The sequence below is a fragment of the Thermobia domestica genome, chromosome 8, assembly GCF_964235325.1.
Source record: "Thermobia domestica chromosome 8, izTheDome1.hap1.1, whole genome shotgun sequence".
NCBI lineage: Eukaryota > Metazoa > Arthropoda > Insecta > Zygentoma > Lepismatidae > Thermobia > Thermobia domestica.
This window is the reverse complement of record NC_137461.1, coordinates 119521916-119542816: the sequence shown is the minus strand read 5'-3', so window position 1 is coordinate 119542816 and position 20901 is coordinate 119521916. Positions and strand designations below refer to the sequence as shown.

At 37.0% G+C, this 20901-nt stretch overlaps 1 protein-coding gene across 4 annotated transcripts in view; it reads right to left on the bottom strand.

Annotated features, from left to right (window-relative positions):
* Nucleotides 1-20901, bottom strand: part of LOC145693168 (uncharacterized) — a 221060-nt gene that overhangs the window by 54667 nt on the left and 145492 nt on the right. For all 4 annotated transcript variants that reach the window (XM_081768928.1, XM_081768925.1, XM_081768926.1 and 1 more), the window contains exon 3: nt 14250-15035. In XM_081768928.1, the coding sequence (XP_081625054.1) occupies nt 14250-15035 (786 nt within the window). The remainder of the gene's footprint in view (nt 1-14249; nt 15036-20901) is intronic.

The window sequence follows — 20901 nt, the reverse complement described above, 5'->3', positions numbered from 1 at the left end:
GTTAGATATTAGCTTAGAATAAAGAAATTAGAAGCAAAAAACATTAAATCGACAGAAATCTCGAGAATTACCAACTCTGCTAAAGTGGGAAATTTTCAAGAACGCGAGGGAATTCTGCAGTTCAACACGAAGCAGCGACATCTATGTCAGTAAGAGAAGCGTGGATTAGATCTACAAACGAAAATTTTAACGAAATATTTCTAGTATGTCTTATTATATGCATTATCAGCGAACTCCAAATATATGAATCTATGCTAAGTATTAACGTATAGATAGTGCAAATAGTGGAAATTACCTATGGAAAAAGACGAATTGTTAGCCCAATCGTAATGAAAAATCGTCTTTACTGTAGAACAGATTCAGCTTACGTAAGAAAGCAAATAGCTCAGTTAGATAAAGCAACGAGTTTGTATACCGAAGGTAGACGGTTCGAATCCCGTGAAGGACTGTTGTCATTTTTATCACTAAGGTTATTTTATTTATTTTTTATTTGGGAAAGAATCAAATTGTAACATATGTGTAAAACTCATGACGATACCAAAAGAGAAAATATCGTCGCATTTGCATTAGTGTCTCTAATTTTTGTTTGCAAACAGATTCGTAATTATTTCCCCTGTGCTCACTGATGCATAACGAATGTTTTCCAGTAAATGTTAATTCTAATTTGGAGAATTTTATAGTTTCACAATTCCTCACTACATAGTCTTCTATCTACGTGTTTGGATATTTTGATAACAGATTTCCCTATTAAATGTTTAATTTTCTCTATAAATATTTGTCTTAAATTGAAATTGTTTTGAATTTACTACATAAGCAAAGTTGCCCGAAGGAGGAGAGCTCAAGTAACAGATATTCTACGTAAAAGCAACCTATTGTAGAATGATGATGCTTCTTACCTTCAGCACATAATCTTAACGTTAGAGTGTCAGAGAGAGAAAAATCCTGTTTTTCCTCCCCTATGACCACTCATCTTAAAGCTCTACCTATAATGATTCGTGTCACATACTTTCGGCTCTCCAAAGACATTCATATTTATTATTATTATTATTATTATTCCTGTGACTTTTTGGCGCCCTTCCCCTAGTAGTAGCCTATATTTTACATTTTATCATAGTGTTTTTAATAGTTTAAACCAGGAGCGTCATTTCAGATTTTGCTTTGGGGGGGGGCAAGATCTCTTGATATAAGTAAAATTTCGCGTTTTTCACTGATTTACTACTATTCTAATGATAAACTCTATATACATCTCAAACTCAGGGGGGGCAAATGCCCCTCCCTGACCTCCCTAAATGACGCCCCTGTTTTAAACCCATTTTCAAAAAGAAATCCTTACCTAGGAAAACTTCACAAAGAATATGGCCCGCTATAAACAATACCAACTCCACCCCCCCTGGTCTAGTGGATAGCACGCCTGCCTTCTGTGGTACCGGGTCCAATTCCCGGTGGATTACTGTTGAACGATAAAAGTGGTTCGGATTCCACTATAATTAGTATCCACATCTCCCTTGCCCATTAAGGCATAACCGTGGAACGCTAAACTCAAGCAAACAAACAAACAATACTTAATTCCCGGCACTCTTTATTCTACATGCCATCTCTCAATTTTTCGATACAGCCCCCTTAGTACTATGAAACTCTCTTCTTCCATAGTGAAATGGAAAAAGATCATATAATTGCCACTACTTTACAAGAATATAAACCAAAAACGTCAGTAGAGAGCACATTATAAAATTTACTTTTTGAGGCTCGTTTTGGTGCCCCTCTTTCTCTGGCGCCCCGGGCAGTCGCCCGGCCCTTAGTCCGCCCTTGAAAGTACGGACGCATAACTAAGGACTGCGGAGGAGAGGTTAACCTTCATGTTATGCCACTGGTTTGACGTGTTTGAAATGTTCAGTAAGTGATCGGTTAGTGAAATAATTTCGACAGTTACTGATGTTTAAAGTTTAGCTAAGACAAAGCTACCTAATCAAATACATTTGATATCGGGATGTCACAATTTGATTTTTCCTCACATAAAAAAGATAAAAACAATAGTAATAAAAACCCTTACTCGTACTGGGCTCCTAACTAACTAACAACCTAATTCTTACAGACTAGTTGCTCTGACCAACTGAGTTTCGATTTCTTACGCGAAAGAAGTCTGTTATATTAAGAGGCATGCTTTTCATTATCAAAACTGTTCGAAGTAATACGAACATGGCTTAAGAACAGAGACGGAACTGAATTACCACTCGATTGACCTTGAGGGCAAATCACCAAAGCGTAAAGACGTAAGTTCAGCATGCATTTCTCTGGAGTTGTGTTCAGTATTCCTATCTGCCAGTCATGCTTGTTCGTAGGAGTAATATGTTACAAACCTGACCTTTCGATACAGCACAATAGCGAAAGAATAAAAGGGAAGGAATTCTTGCCCTTGTGAACGTTGGATACCACCATGTGCAATAAAACTGTCGCGTCTCCTTGAAGTGATATTTTATGGAAAATAACTCGTTTTCCTTTATATAGTCTATCCGAAGTTTTTGAGGGTTTCAAAATGAGGAAATGTTACTGACAAACAAGGACGCATTCAGGGGTGGGTCCAGGGGGGCCGGACCCCCTCTGAAACCCCAACTTTTCTGTAAATTTAGCCTAATTTTGGGGATTATCTTTTAAAATTTTATTATAATTTATCCTAATATTGAAGTCGGACCCCTCCCGAAATAAATTACTGCATACGTGTCTCTGACAATTTTCAATATATTCGTTAAATAATAAAGTAAAATAACTAAATTAGGAGCAAAAAGCTTTAATAATAATAATAATAATAATAATAATAATAATAATAATAATAATAATAATAATAATAATTGAAGCGAGCTTAACGAGTTGCAACCGTACGACTCAACCAACGTTTGGGTGCCTGTTCGTTCGTCTGCTCCTCTCATAAAAGACATTTCATTTTAATGAAACTAGTAAGTGCCTTCTTTTAGCTCTGCGGAGTAACTATTGCTTGGAATATGAATCTGCAAAACATAAGAGGTAAAATTAACCAAATGGTGCAAGTTTCCACTTATATATATAAAACAATTTTGCAATATCAACTACGTGAATCTTGTCCCATAAAGAAGCCGAAACCCCTACACCAAAGAGCCCTCCGAGATTTGATCATTGTCCACACGGACTGAAATTGTCATTTGAAGCCAAGACTTTAATATGAAGCCAATAATTTCTTTAAAATAGACGGAAAATTCGGAAGTTATAAGCATTTTCATATTTTTGCCTTTTCCCATAAGGGAGCCGTAGCCCCCTATACTGAAGAGCCCCCCCCCCGGAGATTTGATCATTGTCCACTCGGACTGAATTTGTCATTTGGAACCAACACTTTAATACGAAGCAAAATATTTCTTTAAAATAGACGAAAAATTCGAAAGTTATAAACATGTTAACAATTTTGCCTTTTCTCATAAGGGGGCCGTATTAGCCTACACTGAAGAGCCCCACGAGATTTGATCATTGACCACTTGGACTGAAACTCTCATTTGAAACCAAAACTGTAATATGAAGCCAAAAATTAAACTTTTACATCAATTTAAACTGACTGGGTTCCGGTTCCCCCCACTATTGTTTAGTTTAGTTAAGTGGTAATTTGTGACAGCTTCACATCATCAAAAGAATGTTTCACTTCCCCTCCCCTCCCCCAGGAGTTCGTGCTTGATCCACCACTGGAATCAATAGACACTCTTCCTATTCTTTTTGTCACCCTTGATTGTGTAGGGGCTCCTTCGTACAAATAAAGAAGCGGTAATATTACAATCAAGGGGCGCAATATATTAGGTATTCTTTTAGTTACCTACCCCTAACCGCACAGGGCCATCTTTCGTAGAATAAAAAATATTACGTGATATTCCAATCATGAAAGGGGAGAGGATGCTGTAAATATATTTCTTATTCATTTTGTCTGTCCTGCTTATCAAAAATTACTTTCTGTTGGAAGGGTACTGAAATGAGAGGGGCAAAATAAAAAGTCGTACCCCCTCCTACATGGTTGCTCAAATAAGTACTAAAGAAAGCATTTTAAACTAAGATATTTAAGATTTAAACTAGGAAACTAAGATATCCTTACATTATGTAAGGATGGCATATTCAGGATGATGATGATGATTATTATTATTATTATTATTATTATTATTATTATTATTATTATTATTTGAATGTTTTTGGAGCACCGAAATTTTGTGAGACGAACAACGATATGTAGAGGTTTAAGATGGGTGGTCATAGAGGAGGAAAAACAGGATTTTTCTCTGTCTGACTCTCTAACGTAAAGATTATGTGCTGAAGGTAAGAAGCATCATCATTCTACAATAGGTTGCTTTTACGTAGAATATCAATTACTTGAGTTCTCCTCCTTGGGTCTACTTACCTTATGTAGTAAATTCAAAACAATTTCAATTCAATACAAATACATTGTAAAACTTTTCCGTAATTAAACATCTAGGGAAAATTAAACATTTAATAGGGACATCTGTTATCAAAATATCCAAACACGTAGATAGAAGACTATCTAGTGAGAAATATTGTGAAACTTTATAAAATTCTCCAAATTAGAATTAACATTTACTGGGAAACATTCGTTATGCGCCAGCGAGCATATGGTGAGCAGTGAGCACAGGGGAAATAATTACGAAACTGTTTGCTAACAAAATTAGGGACGCTAGTGCAAGTGCGACAACGGCATTTTTTCTTTTTTTGGTATCGTCATGAGTTTTACACATACGTTACAATTTGATTCTTTCCCACATAAAAAAATAAATAAAATAACCGTAGTGTAGTGATAAAAATGACAACGGCATTTCCAGGGGATCGAACCCGCTTCCTTCAGTATACAGACTCGTTGCTTTAACTAACTGAGCTATTTGCTTTTTACGTGAACTGAGCCTGTTCCGGTAAAGACGATATTTCATTACGATCGTCCTACCAATTCGTCCTTTTCCATAGATAATTTCCACTATTTGCTCTATCTTTATGTTAATACTTAGCATATATTCATATATTTGGAGTTTGCAGATAATGCATATAATAAGACATACTAGAAATATTCGTTAAAAGTTTAGTTTGTAGATTTAATCCACATTTCTCTCAATGACATAGATGTCGCTGCTTCGTGTTGAAATGCAGAATTCCCTCGTGTTCTTGAAAATTTCCCACTTTAGCAGAGTTGGTAATTCTCGAGATTTCTGTCGATTTCATGTTTTTTGCTTCTAATTTCTTTATTTTAAGCTAATATCTAACACAAATATTAAAAACGGGTTTGTTATTAACCTGTCCTGCTGGGGAAACCTTCCGAAATTTCGAACATATAAAGAAAACGGAGATATTTTCAAAAAACTTCAAAATAAAGAGACGCGTCATTTATTTTGCTCATGGTAGTACATTAGCGAAGGCAAAAATACGTTAGGAATTCTTGAACTACACTGGTTGACAATTGCTAGGAATGGAACATTTTCAGTCATAAGTCTTGAGAATGTGGCTCTGTAGTGGTATATCAGTAGAGGGCATTCAAAAGGAGAGGCAACCGGGCTATGTCAAGCTCCTGCTTACGAACAAACCCCACACTGAGTCAGAAGACTGCACGCAAAAGACACGGCCAGGCATGACAGTCCGTATTGTTAGTACAATACTGTAGTGCAGTTAATTGGTCAGTTGCGAAATGCGCAAAGGGTTCATCTCAGTGATTATGATCGTAAATGAGCTGCTGATTGGATTGTCTTAAGACAGGTCAAAGTGTTACAGAGGTTCTAAAACATCCTTCTAGGCATAGTTCTTGTGCAGAAGACTTCATCTTTATGAAAGACTATTATCTACTTTTAACAGAAACTTTCTATCTTTCGTAGTAACCATGCAGCAGCCTGTTCTCTACACCATTGCAAACAAATTATGAACTTTAGGCAAGGTAGACGATTAAGGCAGGTGACTTATGGAAGAATTGGTGGAATGAAGTTGTGGGAGGAAAGTATCCCGAGAAAATCCACGGACATGATGTTCAAGACCACAAACTAACTTAGCCGGAGATCGAACCAGAGACTCCACGCACCAGAGGTAAGCACTTTACCACAGCCACCGTTACCCTCAGGCAGTGAAGAAATATTGCAGTTGTTATGAGTTATTTATGATTAACACAGAATGGGACGTATGGGAGAGGTTTAGTTGTGTAACAAAAGAAATGAAATGCAAAATATAATTAAAGTGTATCAAAATATTAAAGAAATTTAAAATAAAAATATTTGAAAACTAAAACTGAATACTGGAAACGAACTTACACGATAATTGTGTAAGATAGATGACTGGTACATCGAAATGAATTTAAAAATTGAATTATAAAGAATTTTAAAGTTAATTATAATTGCATTTTGAAATATATTATTATTATTTGCTTTTGTAAGTTATTTTGAAGAGTATTGAACTGAAAGTATAATTATTGACAAAAGTTTAATAAATGAGTTTGCTGTCTGTGACAATGACTAAATCCAAGATGGCCGTAGAAGAAAAACTGGTATCTTTCAGTACGTTATTACTGAGGTAACCTTGGTGAAAATCAGGGTTGGCAAAAAACATGGTTTTTATTAAAAAAACCAGGTTTTTTTGGTTTAAACCAGGTTTTTTTTGTTTAAACCAGGTTTTTTTGGTTTAAACCAGGTTTTTTTGGTTTAAACCAGGTTTTTTTGGTTTAAACCAGGTTTTTTTGGTTTAAACCAGGTTTTTTTGGTTTAAACCAGGTTTTTTTGGTTTAAACCAGGTTTTTATGGTTTAAATGATTTGCTCTATATATTCATATCATATATGGACAGAAATAAGTTTGTTTCGCCTTGATGTTATTATGCAACAACCGGGTTATGCTGGAAGGGGTCACATAAGCTTAAAGCGGAATAAAAACCGCTTCTCGAGTTATATCCGAGAGAAGTTGTCCTCCATTTGAACTCGGAATCAGGACTAATTGGCCACAAATGCGATACGTCTGCCGACTCACTCATGAAGGAATCCTGATAAAAAAAATACGTTGTACTGATCTTTACATGCTTCTTAATATAACTGTCAAGAGTCATTTCAGAAGGACAAAAAGATAAACAGTTGCACAAGTGAAACCATTACACAGAATTACATATGAACAATTTCAAAGTACGACGGAGTACAGAAGAACTAATTTAGTTCAAGTTAGTTAACAACTTTTATTGGTCCAAATTAAAGAAATACACCGACTTAATCTGCATATCAATAAGAAAAGTGAACAAAGATACGAATTATTTGAGTCCACTTTGGCTCAGACTCATTTATACATATATAGATACCAAAGATACTTATTTCACTAAATGCCTCTCGTGGGGTCTGTATGACCCCCCCCCCCCACACACACACACAAAGTACGGCATGTTCGATGTATTTTATCAATAGTAAACATTGAAACGAAACAATATTTAGAATTTTTCTTCGATTGCAATTACATAACAATAACAACTACAAAAAAATCACAAAATAAACATTATAAACTTGTAAAAAAAAGTTGCTTTTGTAGTATAATCTTTTTGAGTAATGAATGGGGAATTTAGGTCTGAATATAATACTAATAATATTCGGGAGTGAAACGTGATAACCCACAAATGTGTGTTCATCAAGATTTTACAAACACTTCCACTTTTACGAACATTTTTTTGTTTTTTGGTTTAAACCACCTTGGTTTAAACCAGCCAACCCTGGTGAAAATATTAAAAAATGAACCTGGTGCTCGAGCAATCTTCCTTGATTTGACTTTGAATGACTATACTGAAAAATTCATGTTTCAGAATCCTGCGGTACTCACGCAACAATCTTAGTAGAGGAAGTTTGGCTACATACATACAATTTGAAGTACTTACAAACTACCTCTATAAAAATTGTTGCGAAAGTACCGCAGGATTCTGAAACATGGATATTTGGATAGGGCACATACTAGTTCCTAGACTTTTATTTCAATTCTTCATTTAATTACATAATTTTCTGTCGATTTTATCATTTTATTACCCAGTTTCTTAATACGAATGACAATCAAGCCTAAATATTTATTCCCTTCCCGACTACGGTAGGTTCCACAGTATTGGAGTTTAAAGTTAATTTTTCATGTTTTCGGCAACCTGTAACTCCGAAAGGAAGCATTTATGCACCCAGATTGGTATATTCTTTTTCTTATTTTGGTGTGAGATGGTGATCAGAAAAATGGAAACACCTGAACGAAATTGCAACTTACTTACCAGATTAATATGGTGTCGGGCCACCTTTCGCCTTCAGAACAGCCTTGATGCGACGTGGGATGGAGGCATAGAGGTCGTGAATGGTAGCAAGTGAAATTTTACACCATTCCTCGTGCAGGCCATCGGCCAGTTCTGTGAGAGAGGATGGAGGTGGAAATCGTCGCCGGGGTCGGGTTTCCAAGACGGACCACATATGTTCAATTATGTTGAGATCTGGGGATTGGGCGGGCCAGGGGAGGTGTTGAACTTCATCCCGATGTTCCTCAAACCACGCTGCAACAACACCAGCTGTGTGAATGGGTGCATTATCATCCTGGAAGATGGCGTCATTGTCCGGGAACAACATCCGGACCTAGGATGCAAGTGGTCTCCTAAAATTGCGACAAAATCGTTGGCAGTGATTCGTCCGCTAAGTGTGACCACAGGACCCAATGAAAACCATGATATGGCGGCCCACAGCATCACCGAGCCGCCGCCATGTTTCACAGTTGGGCGGAGACACTGCAGATCATAAGGTTCTTTGGGCGTTCTCCACACAAACACGGCCCGTGGTTGAGAATAGGGTGAAGAATGACTCATCCGACCACGTTTCCAGTCCTCAACGGTCCAAGTTGCATGGTCGCGGCACCATTTTCGGCATGCGAAAGCGTTATGGTCCCTGATGAGCGGTTTGGCCCGTGCAACACGACCCCGTAAGTTCATGTCATGTAATTCGCGGCGGACTGTGATTGTGGAAACAGGGTGGGGGAGGTGCTGATTGAGTTTCTCCGTCCCTTGCTCCGCAGTGGCACGACGGTTCTGCGTGACAATGCGCTTTAATACCCGGCGTGACCTGTCACTCATGATTTTCTTCCACCCACTGTTCCGCTTCCCCGATGTGGTTTTCCCGTGTGTTGCGTAGGCCGTCATCACCTTCGACACTGTCCCACGCGACACATCTAACACAGTAGCCACTGTCGTAACACTCACTCCACATAACCGCGCACCAACAATTTGCCCCCTTTGAAAATCTGAGAGGTCTCCCATTTTACACTACCTCCGTCTGCTGCAGCCACTGGACACTGCTGTTCCACTGCGCCTGACGTAGTATGGAGACCGACCTAACACACCACCCCCAGCGGTCCGGCGCTGCGGGCGCCACGACACCACTGCCAACCCATACATCTCACGTGTTGCCAACTACAGGTGTTTCCATTTTTCTGATCACCATCTGTATATATATCGGGGTAGACAAAAAATCTAAAAACACTTCATACAGGACACGTAAGTTTGGCCCTCCACTGTACAACACGTGTTGCAGTTGCCGATTTTTTTTTGTTTTCAATGTGTCATGTGGACTTCCTCTTCCGTCAGCAGTAACCAGTTCACCTGTGAGTGTCGTGGTGTGAAAGTGGTGCGGCAAAATGAAGAGACCTGACAGACTTCCAGAGGCATGATCGTTGGTGCCCGTCTGGTTGGAGCTTCAGTGGAACAGTGGTGAACATTGTGGGGGTATCGAAAGGCACTGTGTCCAATGTCACGAGGGCATACACAATTCATGAGCAAACGACGTCTGCAAAGCACAACAGTGGTCGAAAGACAATCCTGTCAGATAGGGACCGGAGGGCATTAAAACGGATTGTAGCAGCTAAAAATAAGAGCACTGCAATGAAAATTACGTCTGAACTCAATTCCGGCCTACGGAGCCCGGTTTCATCGAAAACAGTGCGACGGGAACTTCATAAAATGAAAACTCATGGCAGGACCGCTATCGCCAAAACCCTGGTCACAGCAGTAAATGCGAAGAGGCATATCCAGTGGTGCAAGGACCACAAGGCGTGGACTCATGAGCAGTGGAAACACGTAATGTGTTCCGACGAATCGACCTTTACCTTGTTTCCAACAACCGGTTGTGTTTGTGTACGGAGATCACCGTCGCAGGCCTACGATACAGACTGTTCCCAACTGTAAAGCATCGGGGTGGTTCTGTTACGTATGGGCAGTGATATCGCGGTTTTCTGCAGGTCCCATCATAGCATTCATCATTCCATGCAGCGCTAAGGCGTATGAGGCTATTTTGGGGGACCAGGTTCTACCTATGATCCAAATATTGTTCCCTGATGGTGATGGCATCTACCAAGATGATTTAGTACCCTGTCACGCTGCAAAAACGGTGAAATCATGGTTTGAGGAGCATGACCAGGAGCTATCACACATTCCCTGGGTCCCACAATCACCGGATCTGAACATCATTGAGCCATTGTGATCTGAGTTAGAAAGGCGTGTTTGGTCTCATTACCCTCCACCAGCATCCCTTAAGGAACTGGAGCATATTTTGGAGGAACAATGGTTCAAAATTCCACACACCACGATTCAGGAGCTGTATACGTCCATTCCACATCGGATCCAAGCTGTTTTGAAGGCAAAAGGAGGCCCCACATCATACTAGGTACGATTTTCACACTTTTGCAAACGTTTTAGATTTTTTTTTGTCCAACCTCTATCTATCTATCTATATTTGTTTGGTTTACTAATTAGTAAAATTGAAGTAAATGCGAGGGGGCTAATACTGTCTGAACAGTTACGATTCTTTCCGCCAAACAACAATTTACACGAAAATGGCTCGAAAAAATTGAACTCACTGAGACTATCACTCAATAGTCTATTTCAGTCTCTTCGCAAAGAATTAGATACAGCAAGCACGTCAAGCAGTGTTAGATGGTTTTGTGACGATCTACATATGTAGTATTAGTTTGTACCAGTGTTGATTTCAGGGTATGGTCCGGTCTGTAAATCTCCGGGGCTTATCTCCGATCGTGCTCTACGTCGATTACCAGTATATTAGCAGTATTACTTTCACCTTCGTGGATTGAGAGTCTCCTCGGAAGGAATCTGATACCATCATTGGTTTGTATACACTTGGAGTATTTGACAGTGTATTAAAAATAAACACTGAGTATTCAATAAACAGTGGAGGCCTGCAATGTTTGCAGTATCGACAGAACTGCTATTTATCAAAAATCACTTGAATCAAATTCAGGAGAGTGATAATTAGGAGAATATGGCTTAGGACTTTCAATCGCAATGCAACTCTCTTAAATCAGTAACAACGCAAGTGCTTCCGGGGACATTTGGAAGAAACTTATGTGAAATGCAGTAAAGTACTGAAAAAAGGAGCTAAAATTTTTATGAGACTGTATAAAGTGCTTTAAGAACAAAAACAGTGGTTTCTGTAAAAATAAGGTAAAGCATTTAAATATTTATATATATATATATATATATATATATATCTCCATTAGGTATTGCCAGACATATAATTTTAGAGGGTAAATTAACTGTGTATAACTATGTCCATACTTTTTTTTTTTCCTAATGTAATTTTTCTCTTTTAGCTTTAACATTTTTTTGTGGCTGTAATTTTAGAACGAAACCTACAAAGCTCGGAGGCTTTGCCTACCAATGCTACTTTTAGACTAGCGAAAATATAAACCTAGTAAAAAGAAAAAGGCAAGACAAGCGTCACCGATCATATAAAAGACGACCTTTCATCGCAATTTTTTAGAAGATGGTCAGGAGGACTAAGTAATGTCCTTTTGAAAATCTATGTCTTCTGGTTCGGGAACTATCTGAATGATGATAGCTGCACAGATGAATTTTCTCAGGATCTGAGTGATGGCCGTAGATTTTCTCTGGAGACAACGAATTTAGTTGTAGGGAAGACCTGAGTGATGGTCTGTCTCAAAGTGCTGATTTAGCTGAAATTGTTTTTAAATACAGAATTACTAATTTCTTTTTGACCAGATATGGCCTGAATGATGGTGTTCTCTTTAGACAAATTAACCTTCTACGTACACAACGGGGTGTCATACGGGCGGGACAGGACGTTTGGGCGCCGCCATTTTGGCGCTGCCGTTTGGGCGCCGGACGTTTGGGCGCAAAGCCGTTTAGGCGCCAGACGTTTGGGCGCGAGGTACATAGTAAAAATCACAATTTACGACATATAAAGTAAGCTAGGCACTGAAAACTAAGCGCCAATCAAGATATATACATTTCCTACACTTCTATCTTTATCTCACCTCATTTATCTGTATATTTTCTATCTCTATCTTATTTATTCATCTAAATTAAATAGTTTAATGCGTTTCTGGCATTTGTTGCCTAACCTCGTCATGGATTGATTTTTCGCTTGTCCACGATTCTTGTACTTCTGATCTAATTTTTGTATTATATCAGCAAGCTAGGAAATAAAGGAATCAGACGAACTGTTAATTTTCTTAATGTTAATTAAAACATATTGATTTAATTTTTGTATTTTTTTAAAGAAAGTTAATAATTACATATTTATTAATATTAAAATTTGTTTTCTTTCGTATTACGTTAGCCAAACTCTTCTCTTCCTTAAGTCCAATAAAGAACTACCAATAAAAGATTGCAGCGTAGTTGCTAACACTCTCGCCTTCGGTGCGATCGGTCCCGGGTTCGATTCCCGGTGGGGGCACTCGGTCGAAAAAGTGTAACACGCTCTTTCAGGCCAGCCACCCTGAATGAGGTTTTCCTGGGTTTTCTTCATTCACATCAGGCAAATGCCGGGGTGGTACCTAATTTATAGGTCCAGGCCGCTTCCTTCCTTCCCTTTCCCTGGATAGTGTGCTCCCTCAAACGTGACGGGCTAAATGGCCTTAGATGCCGAGAGCCCAGAAATCTAAAAATCCTATATCCTAATCGAGTTGAGGGAAAGATATTTTGCATACATGGTGTGTAAGACATATTTTGCATACAGGATGTCTAACACATTGAGTTTAGGAACTGTAGTATGCCGTATTTCTGGTATCACTTTTTTTTTAATTAACATTCCAATATAAAAATCAAAACTTAACACACATTTTTTTCGTCCCATTGTAAGCATTTAATCTGCATTAAAGAAAGTGGCGAAAGAAAAAAAAACAACAACAACAAAAAACAACGATTTCAAAGTGAAAAATAATAGTTAAGTGTACATATATTGGTCATTTAGCCACTAGAAATGTGTTTGACATCCACACTTATTGCGTAACTACAGTAGAAGGCCTGCTTTAAGTTTTTTAATGGAATAGGTTCACTATGTATGTAATGCAGTCAATCATATGTAGTCTGGTCGACTTACATTTGGCTTGAAAAGTTATCAAATAAAAAGCACACTTAACTTTCGTTGAAACTTAAATTTACAAAATTTAATTGTTAATTCAGTTTTTATAATTTTGAAATTCCAGTATTTCTAGTATGTAAAACAAAATCCAGTATAATTCAAGGACTTCCACTACAGTAGACACCTTGTGATATCTTGATTCGAACTTAGTACTCAGCGCCTAACATAACGACTTTTTAACTCGCGCCCAAACGTCTGGCGCCCAAATAGCTTCGCGCCCAAACGTCCAGTGCCCAAACGGCGGGGCCCAAACGTCCGCGCCCAAACGGCGGCGCCCAAACGTCACGTACCGCATACGGGAAAGGTTAATAATTTTTTAACTGACAAAGTTGAAGTCAGGCTTTCCTGATAGAAGTAGGCACCGATCAAAGCTGTTTCGGAGTGACGGACAGCGGGATTCCGTTTAGAAGAATTTAGGGATCTGTGGTGCTGAGTGATTCATAGTAATTGAAACATTGAAGCCCCGAAATGAAAGATTAAGCCAAAAGTACTGATACTATTTAATTACGACTAGAAGAAACTTCTATTTTATTTATATAATTTTTTTCTCTTTCCTTTTATTTAAGTAAAATGGTAACCTTATTAATTTTATATTTGATTTCAAGATCTCAGAGTAAATCCTACAACCTTAATTTTGATAAATTACGATTAGAATTGTTTTAATCTTAGGCTGTAGGAGAAAGATATTATTATATTATTAAAGATAAGATAAGAGCAATGCTTTATGAGAGAGGCATTTCATTTAATTATGTTGGGCCTGTTTGTACGTAATAACGTTGGAGGTAATGGAGAAAAACAGGAAAAACCTTAACATCTGAACTTACCTGAAGACTAAATGTCACAGTATGATCTACATCAACTTCACGCACTTTTGCTTCTTCTTTAGGACCATTCTGCATTCGATTAATTATTTGAACGGTATCGCCACTAGGACCTACTTCCAATGTTGCTCTACTAGTATAATTTGGAGTCATTTCAGTTTTATGCATTATTTCATGACTAATAATTTTCAATTCTGTTGCATTTTCTGCACCATTACTTTTGTTATTGTCTGTTTTCTTATCCACTAATTTTTCACTACTAGATGCTTTGGTTTCTAGTTCTGCATCTTCTGATTTACAACCAGTCTTTCCATTACAATCTACTTCTACTTCAATCACAGAATGTTCACCCTTTGGAGGCGTTATTGATGAAGTTAACCCTGCAGTTACGTGTACTGGCATTGAATCTGCAGAGATGTCATGCACTGTTCCACTTACATACTTCCGGTTTCTTTCAGTACTTGTGAAGACTTCACCGAATCCATGCACTGTCAACACACCACCAACATTTACATTACTGGGTAAAGAACCTCCCTCCCTCTGTCTAGCACTTACATTAACTCCACTCTCACGACGCTTTTTCTTCTTTCCACTCACATTCCCCAAATATACACACTCAAATTCACTATAGGCTTGCACTAAGTTCTGCAAGGAGCCACCTCGAGTTTGTCTCTCAGACACTGCATCCTTCTTACGGCGTTTGCTATTCCGCCCTTGATCAGGAAGACCACACGTTGGCTGTCGATCCTCTCCACACTCACTCTCTGCTTCCACTTCTTGCAAGAGCTCCTTCAAATAAAATAATGTATTATAAATATTTTAATTTTGGCGTGATCTGCGTGCAATACAAATATTTTTACTTAATAAAGGATATTTTTATTTATTTCTATCGTTTCTCTATTTCCAAGAAAAAATAAATTTAAAAAACGAATAAACAGGTAGTTTTAGATATGACTGCAGTATCTTATAATAATTTCTTAGTAAAGTTCTCTAGAATAAGAAAATTTTAAGAACCTATGTCCCTATACAACATGGACGCGGATACACCCAGAAACCGTAACAAATGCATATCATTGATTTGGCAGAGTGTTCTTATGAGAACTTACATATTACCCTGCATGCACATTATTTTGCACGCGAGTCCCGGCGACTACTGTCTCCTATATTTGAAAGAAAGAAAAAAAAGTGTGCAAGACTGAGAGATCCACCAAAGTTCTACATCATCTGTTCTGCGCACTTGCCATACAAAAGATGAAAGAGAAATGGCAGATTTGAATTTGGTGAAAAATGACAATTTTTAACGAGAGAGTATGTGACAAATATTCATAAGATGTAAGTTACTGTTAATATTTATGGCAATTTGCAAATTTCGAATAAGTTACATGCAATCTCCTACGGACCAGAAGCAGAATCTGAAGATTTTTTTTTCGAACCCCGTCAAAAATATATTGAATACACGGCTATGCTCTGTAACAACGACAGTTACTGACAGTATATGAATACTTACAACCCTTAGCAGTGCTAGTGAAAGGAAGTCTACAAAGTAAATTTCTCTCAAGTATTATAGCATGTTGGGCTGAGGTTCAATGAAGGTAAGATTGCCGATATAGTGATTCAAACGAACGAAAAAAAAAAGGGGGGGGGGTCTTCAAAGTATGATGGAAACAATATCATGTGGATGGAAACAATACCATGGGTATGTATGTATCTTAGGGTGACCAGGATCTGACAAGCGAAAACTAGGCCACAAATGTAATAGTACATGATGGTTTACTGCGTCGGAAATACGATGTTCTTATTTCATTTAACGTTAATCGTAAGTTAATTATTAATTAAAAAGACTGCACTCAACAATAGTATTGAACGAATTCAACTCAACTTCAAATACTTTCATAAATGGCAAATATAAGATTGGTGAAACAAGTATTTTGAATCGTAAAATTTTAATGAATGACAAAAATGTGATTCATCTTAACGGTTATTTATCCATTACTTGCAAAATTTTTCCAAAAAGATTAATAAATTATTTTCATTAATATGTTATATTGTTTACCAATTAAACATCAGTACATTGCTTGGTGACATTTTTCGTTTGAATGTACAGCGTGCAGTAACATGCTGTTTTGCACAATCATGTAATTTACTACAGGTAAAATTAGTTGCATTTGGTTATTATTAGGTGTTTAACAGTTTCAGTTTTCAACTGAGATTTCTCATTAGTCCGCAAATTATTTATTTATTATAGAAAATACCCACTCAGTTGAAGCATTTGCGGCAGAGAAGTACATCTATACTCCACAATATCACATACTTGGGAGCAAGGAATGAGTTTTCTTCAAAATGCTTGAATAATTCACTCCATCTTAAATCTATCCTCAATTAGGCAGTGTTCCATTATTATTATTATTATTATTATTATTTTCAGAAGTAGCATATCTTACATACATTTCTTTACATTTGTAATCTCATCAATCAAATAGGAATTGTCTGTTTCTTTTCCTGACAATTTATTAATGTAATGTACTTCAAGCTACTCTAGACATTCCCATTCAATGACTGAGTTGTCTCATCTAGTTCAAAATGTTAATGTCTGTGAAGATTGTGGATCACTGCTCAATATACTCATTACAAGTTGAATAAAATATAAACACGCAGCACATTTCGCAGGACATTTCTCGTTTTCTAGGTGTCTTCGCAACACGCAGGACAGCTCTTTGAAAAACAGTACTGTACTGCGAAAATCAGTACGTCTGGTCACCCTAATGTATCTTCTCCAAAACAATTGAATGTGTGAATCTTTTTTGTCGCTTAAAATTATCAGTTTGGCAACACATTCGCATAAGGAGAAAAAAAAAAGACTACCGAACAGCTCAGTTTGCTGTTCGAACTACTCAGGTCCTCTTTTGTTACTTAATGTAATGATACTTTTAACACACAATAGTACCTTGGCAGATGCAGAAAACTTTTTTGTAGTTAAATAAACGTACATGCTTTTCGAAAAAATCTTAGAACAATCAATGAAGGTCGATAGGGTCTTTGTAAATTTAACAACTGAAGAAAAGCTATACAGCTGTTTCGATAGCCATGTGTGTTAAATAGTTATTTTCTTTGGAGATTCACATTTTTGAAACTGGTTCGAACTCCACTACGTGATTTTTTAAAAAACTTTTCTTTTATCCTTGCCTTACAGTTTTTATTACATGCATTACATGGAGTGACAACTTTGTAACTAACCAAAAGTTAAACAGTCGCAATATACATTATATACAGTGAAACCTGTCTATGTTGGCCACTGTCGGTTCTATTGAAAAGTGGCTAAGTGTACTTTAGAATAAGATTTCCAGTATTACTTGATTGTAAAATTTTAATAAGCAATGGCAAGACAACTACTTTTAAATAATGTATATAGAGTAATCATAACAATATACGTAGTTAACTACCTCTTGTTAATGAGCTACAAATGTTTCCCTCGGAGCAAAAGATGTTCCGAGAGAGTCTTAAGGGAATTCATACCTCAAAACCTCCGCTACCTTTCGACAAGCCGTCAGGTGCCAATAGTTGACAATCGAGATGGTTAGCTTTACCCTTGAGAATTTTCCGGAATGTACTAAAGCTCCTCACTGATGAAAGTAGCCAATATAGGTAATTGTTCTACCAAAACAGACAGGATAAACAAATGATACACCTATTTCTTGAATTCCCGTACGTGCTCTTATTCACATCTTTCTTCACCACCCTTTATTAGGGTAGTGTTCTGACCATTGACATCCAGGAACAAACCGTGGAAATCCATGCTTCTTTGTCTCCAGTCACAAATACAGAAAATCTGCTTCTCATACGGAAATACGAAATAACAAAACGGTATTTTGTGTGGCCAAGATACGCAGGTAAATTATCATCATCACAGCGTAAACACTGCTTCAATGTGGCCAACTTCCAAGATAGACAGGTGGCCAACTTACAGAGTAATAAGTAACGAATGCCTTATGGGAAAATGCAGGTTCAAGACGAACAAGGCCAAGATAAGCAGGTGGTCAAGTTGACAGGTTTTACAGTATATATATTATTTCAATGTAATTCTTGTTCAGTCCCTTCTTACAATGATTCGTAAAATTTTTATAAACCTGAAAAAGAATCCGGAGTTCCAGTATTCAGGAAATCAGTAACAGCCATAACTTCTTTATCACTACTAAAACGTAGTTCATTATTTTTATTAATCAAGGGAACAAAAGTTTTAGGGTACTTCATTTGGTGAGGCAACATTTTATATCTTCGCAGTTTGCTGTTAAGCCTATAAACTTTGTGGTTTTGGACGCATAACGATTTCAGACAGCCCTTCACGGCAATCTAACATTTTTTTCAGTTCGCAATAGTATTCTCCAGTCATCGTATCATCATTTGGTACAGTGTTGGGCAAATTTCAATTGAATTAACAATTAACAATTAATTTGTAAATTTAATTGTTAATTGCAATTAACAATTGAAGTAAGTAATGGTTAATTGTTAATTGCAGTTGGCCATTAATAATGGAGAATCAATTGCAATTAATCAATTGATTGAAAGTAATTGCAGTGGAAAGTAATTGCAATTGAAATCAGAAATTCAATTGCAATTGAAATTAATTGGCAATTAATTCAATTGCAATTGATTTCCACAGCAATTACTTTCAATTGATTGATCAATTGCAATTGATTTTCACTGATTAATTTTCAACACTGTAGTTCAGAGAGGGCGTGGGGCAATGAAAACTTTAGCCACAACCAATTGATTCACCACCCATCGTGACCCACAACCCACCGTGACCCACTCTGACTCACCACCCACCATGAACCACTTTTATCCACTGTGACCCACAGACCTACCAAAACCCATAGTCATCAACTCTGACCCATGATTCAAGCCCTCTTCTCTACTGACTAAAGAGTTTAAACTTGTAATAAAACAAGCCTATGAAATTATCACTCATCGGAGTTTGAATTTCTACGATCAATCGCTCAAGCATCACTCTATTACAATAAGGACGGATCTGACCTTTCTAATATAAATAAAATAAAGAGTTTGTTCGTGTCTGTCTGTCTATCTTTGTGCTGCCTGCGAACAAGACGAGTAGACCGAAACTTTTCAAAATTTGGTCATGGGTAGCTTGGTCTAGGCCCCAGATCAAGACGAAGAGTTTTTTTCAAATTTCGAACTAGGGAGGTCTCAGGGGGACGTTTACCGAGACCGGCCTGGAGACCAGACAAGTTGACCGAGAGCTACCAAATTGTGGTCAAAGATACCTTGGTCCAGATCCCACACCAAGGCGAAGCGTTTTTGACAAAATAGGGGGTCTCAGAAGGGCGTTTACCGGGACATGTAAAAGTAGTAAAAATGACCGATATCAGTGTCGATTTCATAGTTTTCGCGGTCGCTGAGATCAATGGTGACACTAGCATTAGCGATTAGTGTTGTAAATAGAAAAAAAACCGTTCGTATTTTTTCAGAAATGTACGTTTTTTTTAGAAAAAAAACATTGCCTCTCGTTTTTTTTCTAAATTTCGTTTTTTTTCAAATAGTCATTTCATGCATCTTACGTCTATTTAAGTATTAAATATTTTTATGTAGGTATAATCACCGTAAAATGAAACATAAATTAAACGCTAGATATTAATACGCTACAAATATTTTGCAATTTACATGAATACCATACCTATTAACAATTCGGGTTTCAGCAGTTTTCATCAATATCAACTAAGAAATAAAAGTAGAAATTAAATTTTGTTTTTTCGTGAAAGCAGGCCTTTAATAAGTACGAAAATAATGTCACGAACAGTATAAAATTCAAATAACTTGTCTAAAGTTAAAAACTAATACTAATTTGTCTAATAGTATTTTTCTAAATGTCATATATAAATAATTTGTCGACTAGATATATATGATATGTAGAGCCGGCTCTACCATACCTGTAACACGTGCATTTGCGTGTAACGGCAAGTTTGGATGGTCCGGCAAAATCTGTCATAAGTATATTATTTAAATTAAATATTTCTTGTTGGAAACAGACTTCATGATGATGGTAGTTACATTTACTAAGCTGACCTTCTATTTGAATACTACATTTATAAATTATGTTTAGGTTGCATTAGTTTAAGGCCACATGGACAATGCTAAAGCAAATGGTCGAATAAATCCGAGCACAAATTGCTTGATTGTTGCCAAATGCAAGAATTCAGTTCTCGAATAGTAGTGAATATCTGTTCCATTTAGTAAGTTATCACAGTTTTGATATGACAACTAGTCTTGTTTTCATCAGAAACAAGTTCCTTATTATTGAAGATAGAAAATTTAAAAAAAAAAATGTTAACAGATATTGAAGAGAAATCAAGAAATAAAGATAAAAGAGCTAGTTGCACTGGAATTGCAAACTGATACATTGAGATTGAAGCTCGATAGTGAATTCTATAAAAAAGATTACCATCTTTCCTCTACAGGTGTGTTTGCTTTATCTTTCACTAACATAATAGATTGATATTTTTTTAAAAAAAGACACAACGGGATTGCATTTTTAGTAAATATTTAAGCCTTTCTGAGTGCAACTGCACTTACCCTCACCTTTGTTGTTCATGCTGGAATAGCATACTTAAAATCATGACTTTTAAGATTTGTTCTTTCTGGA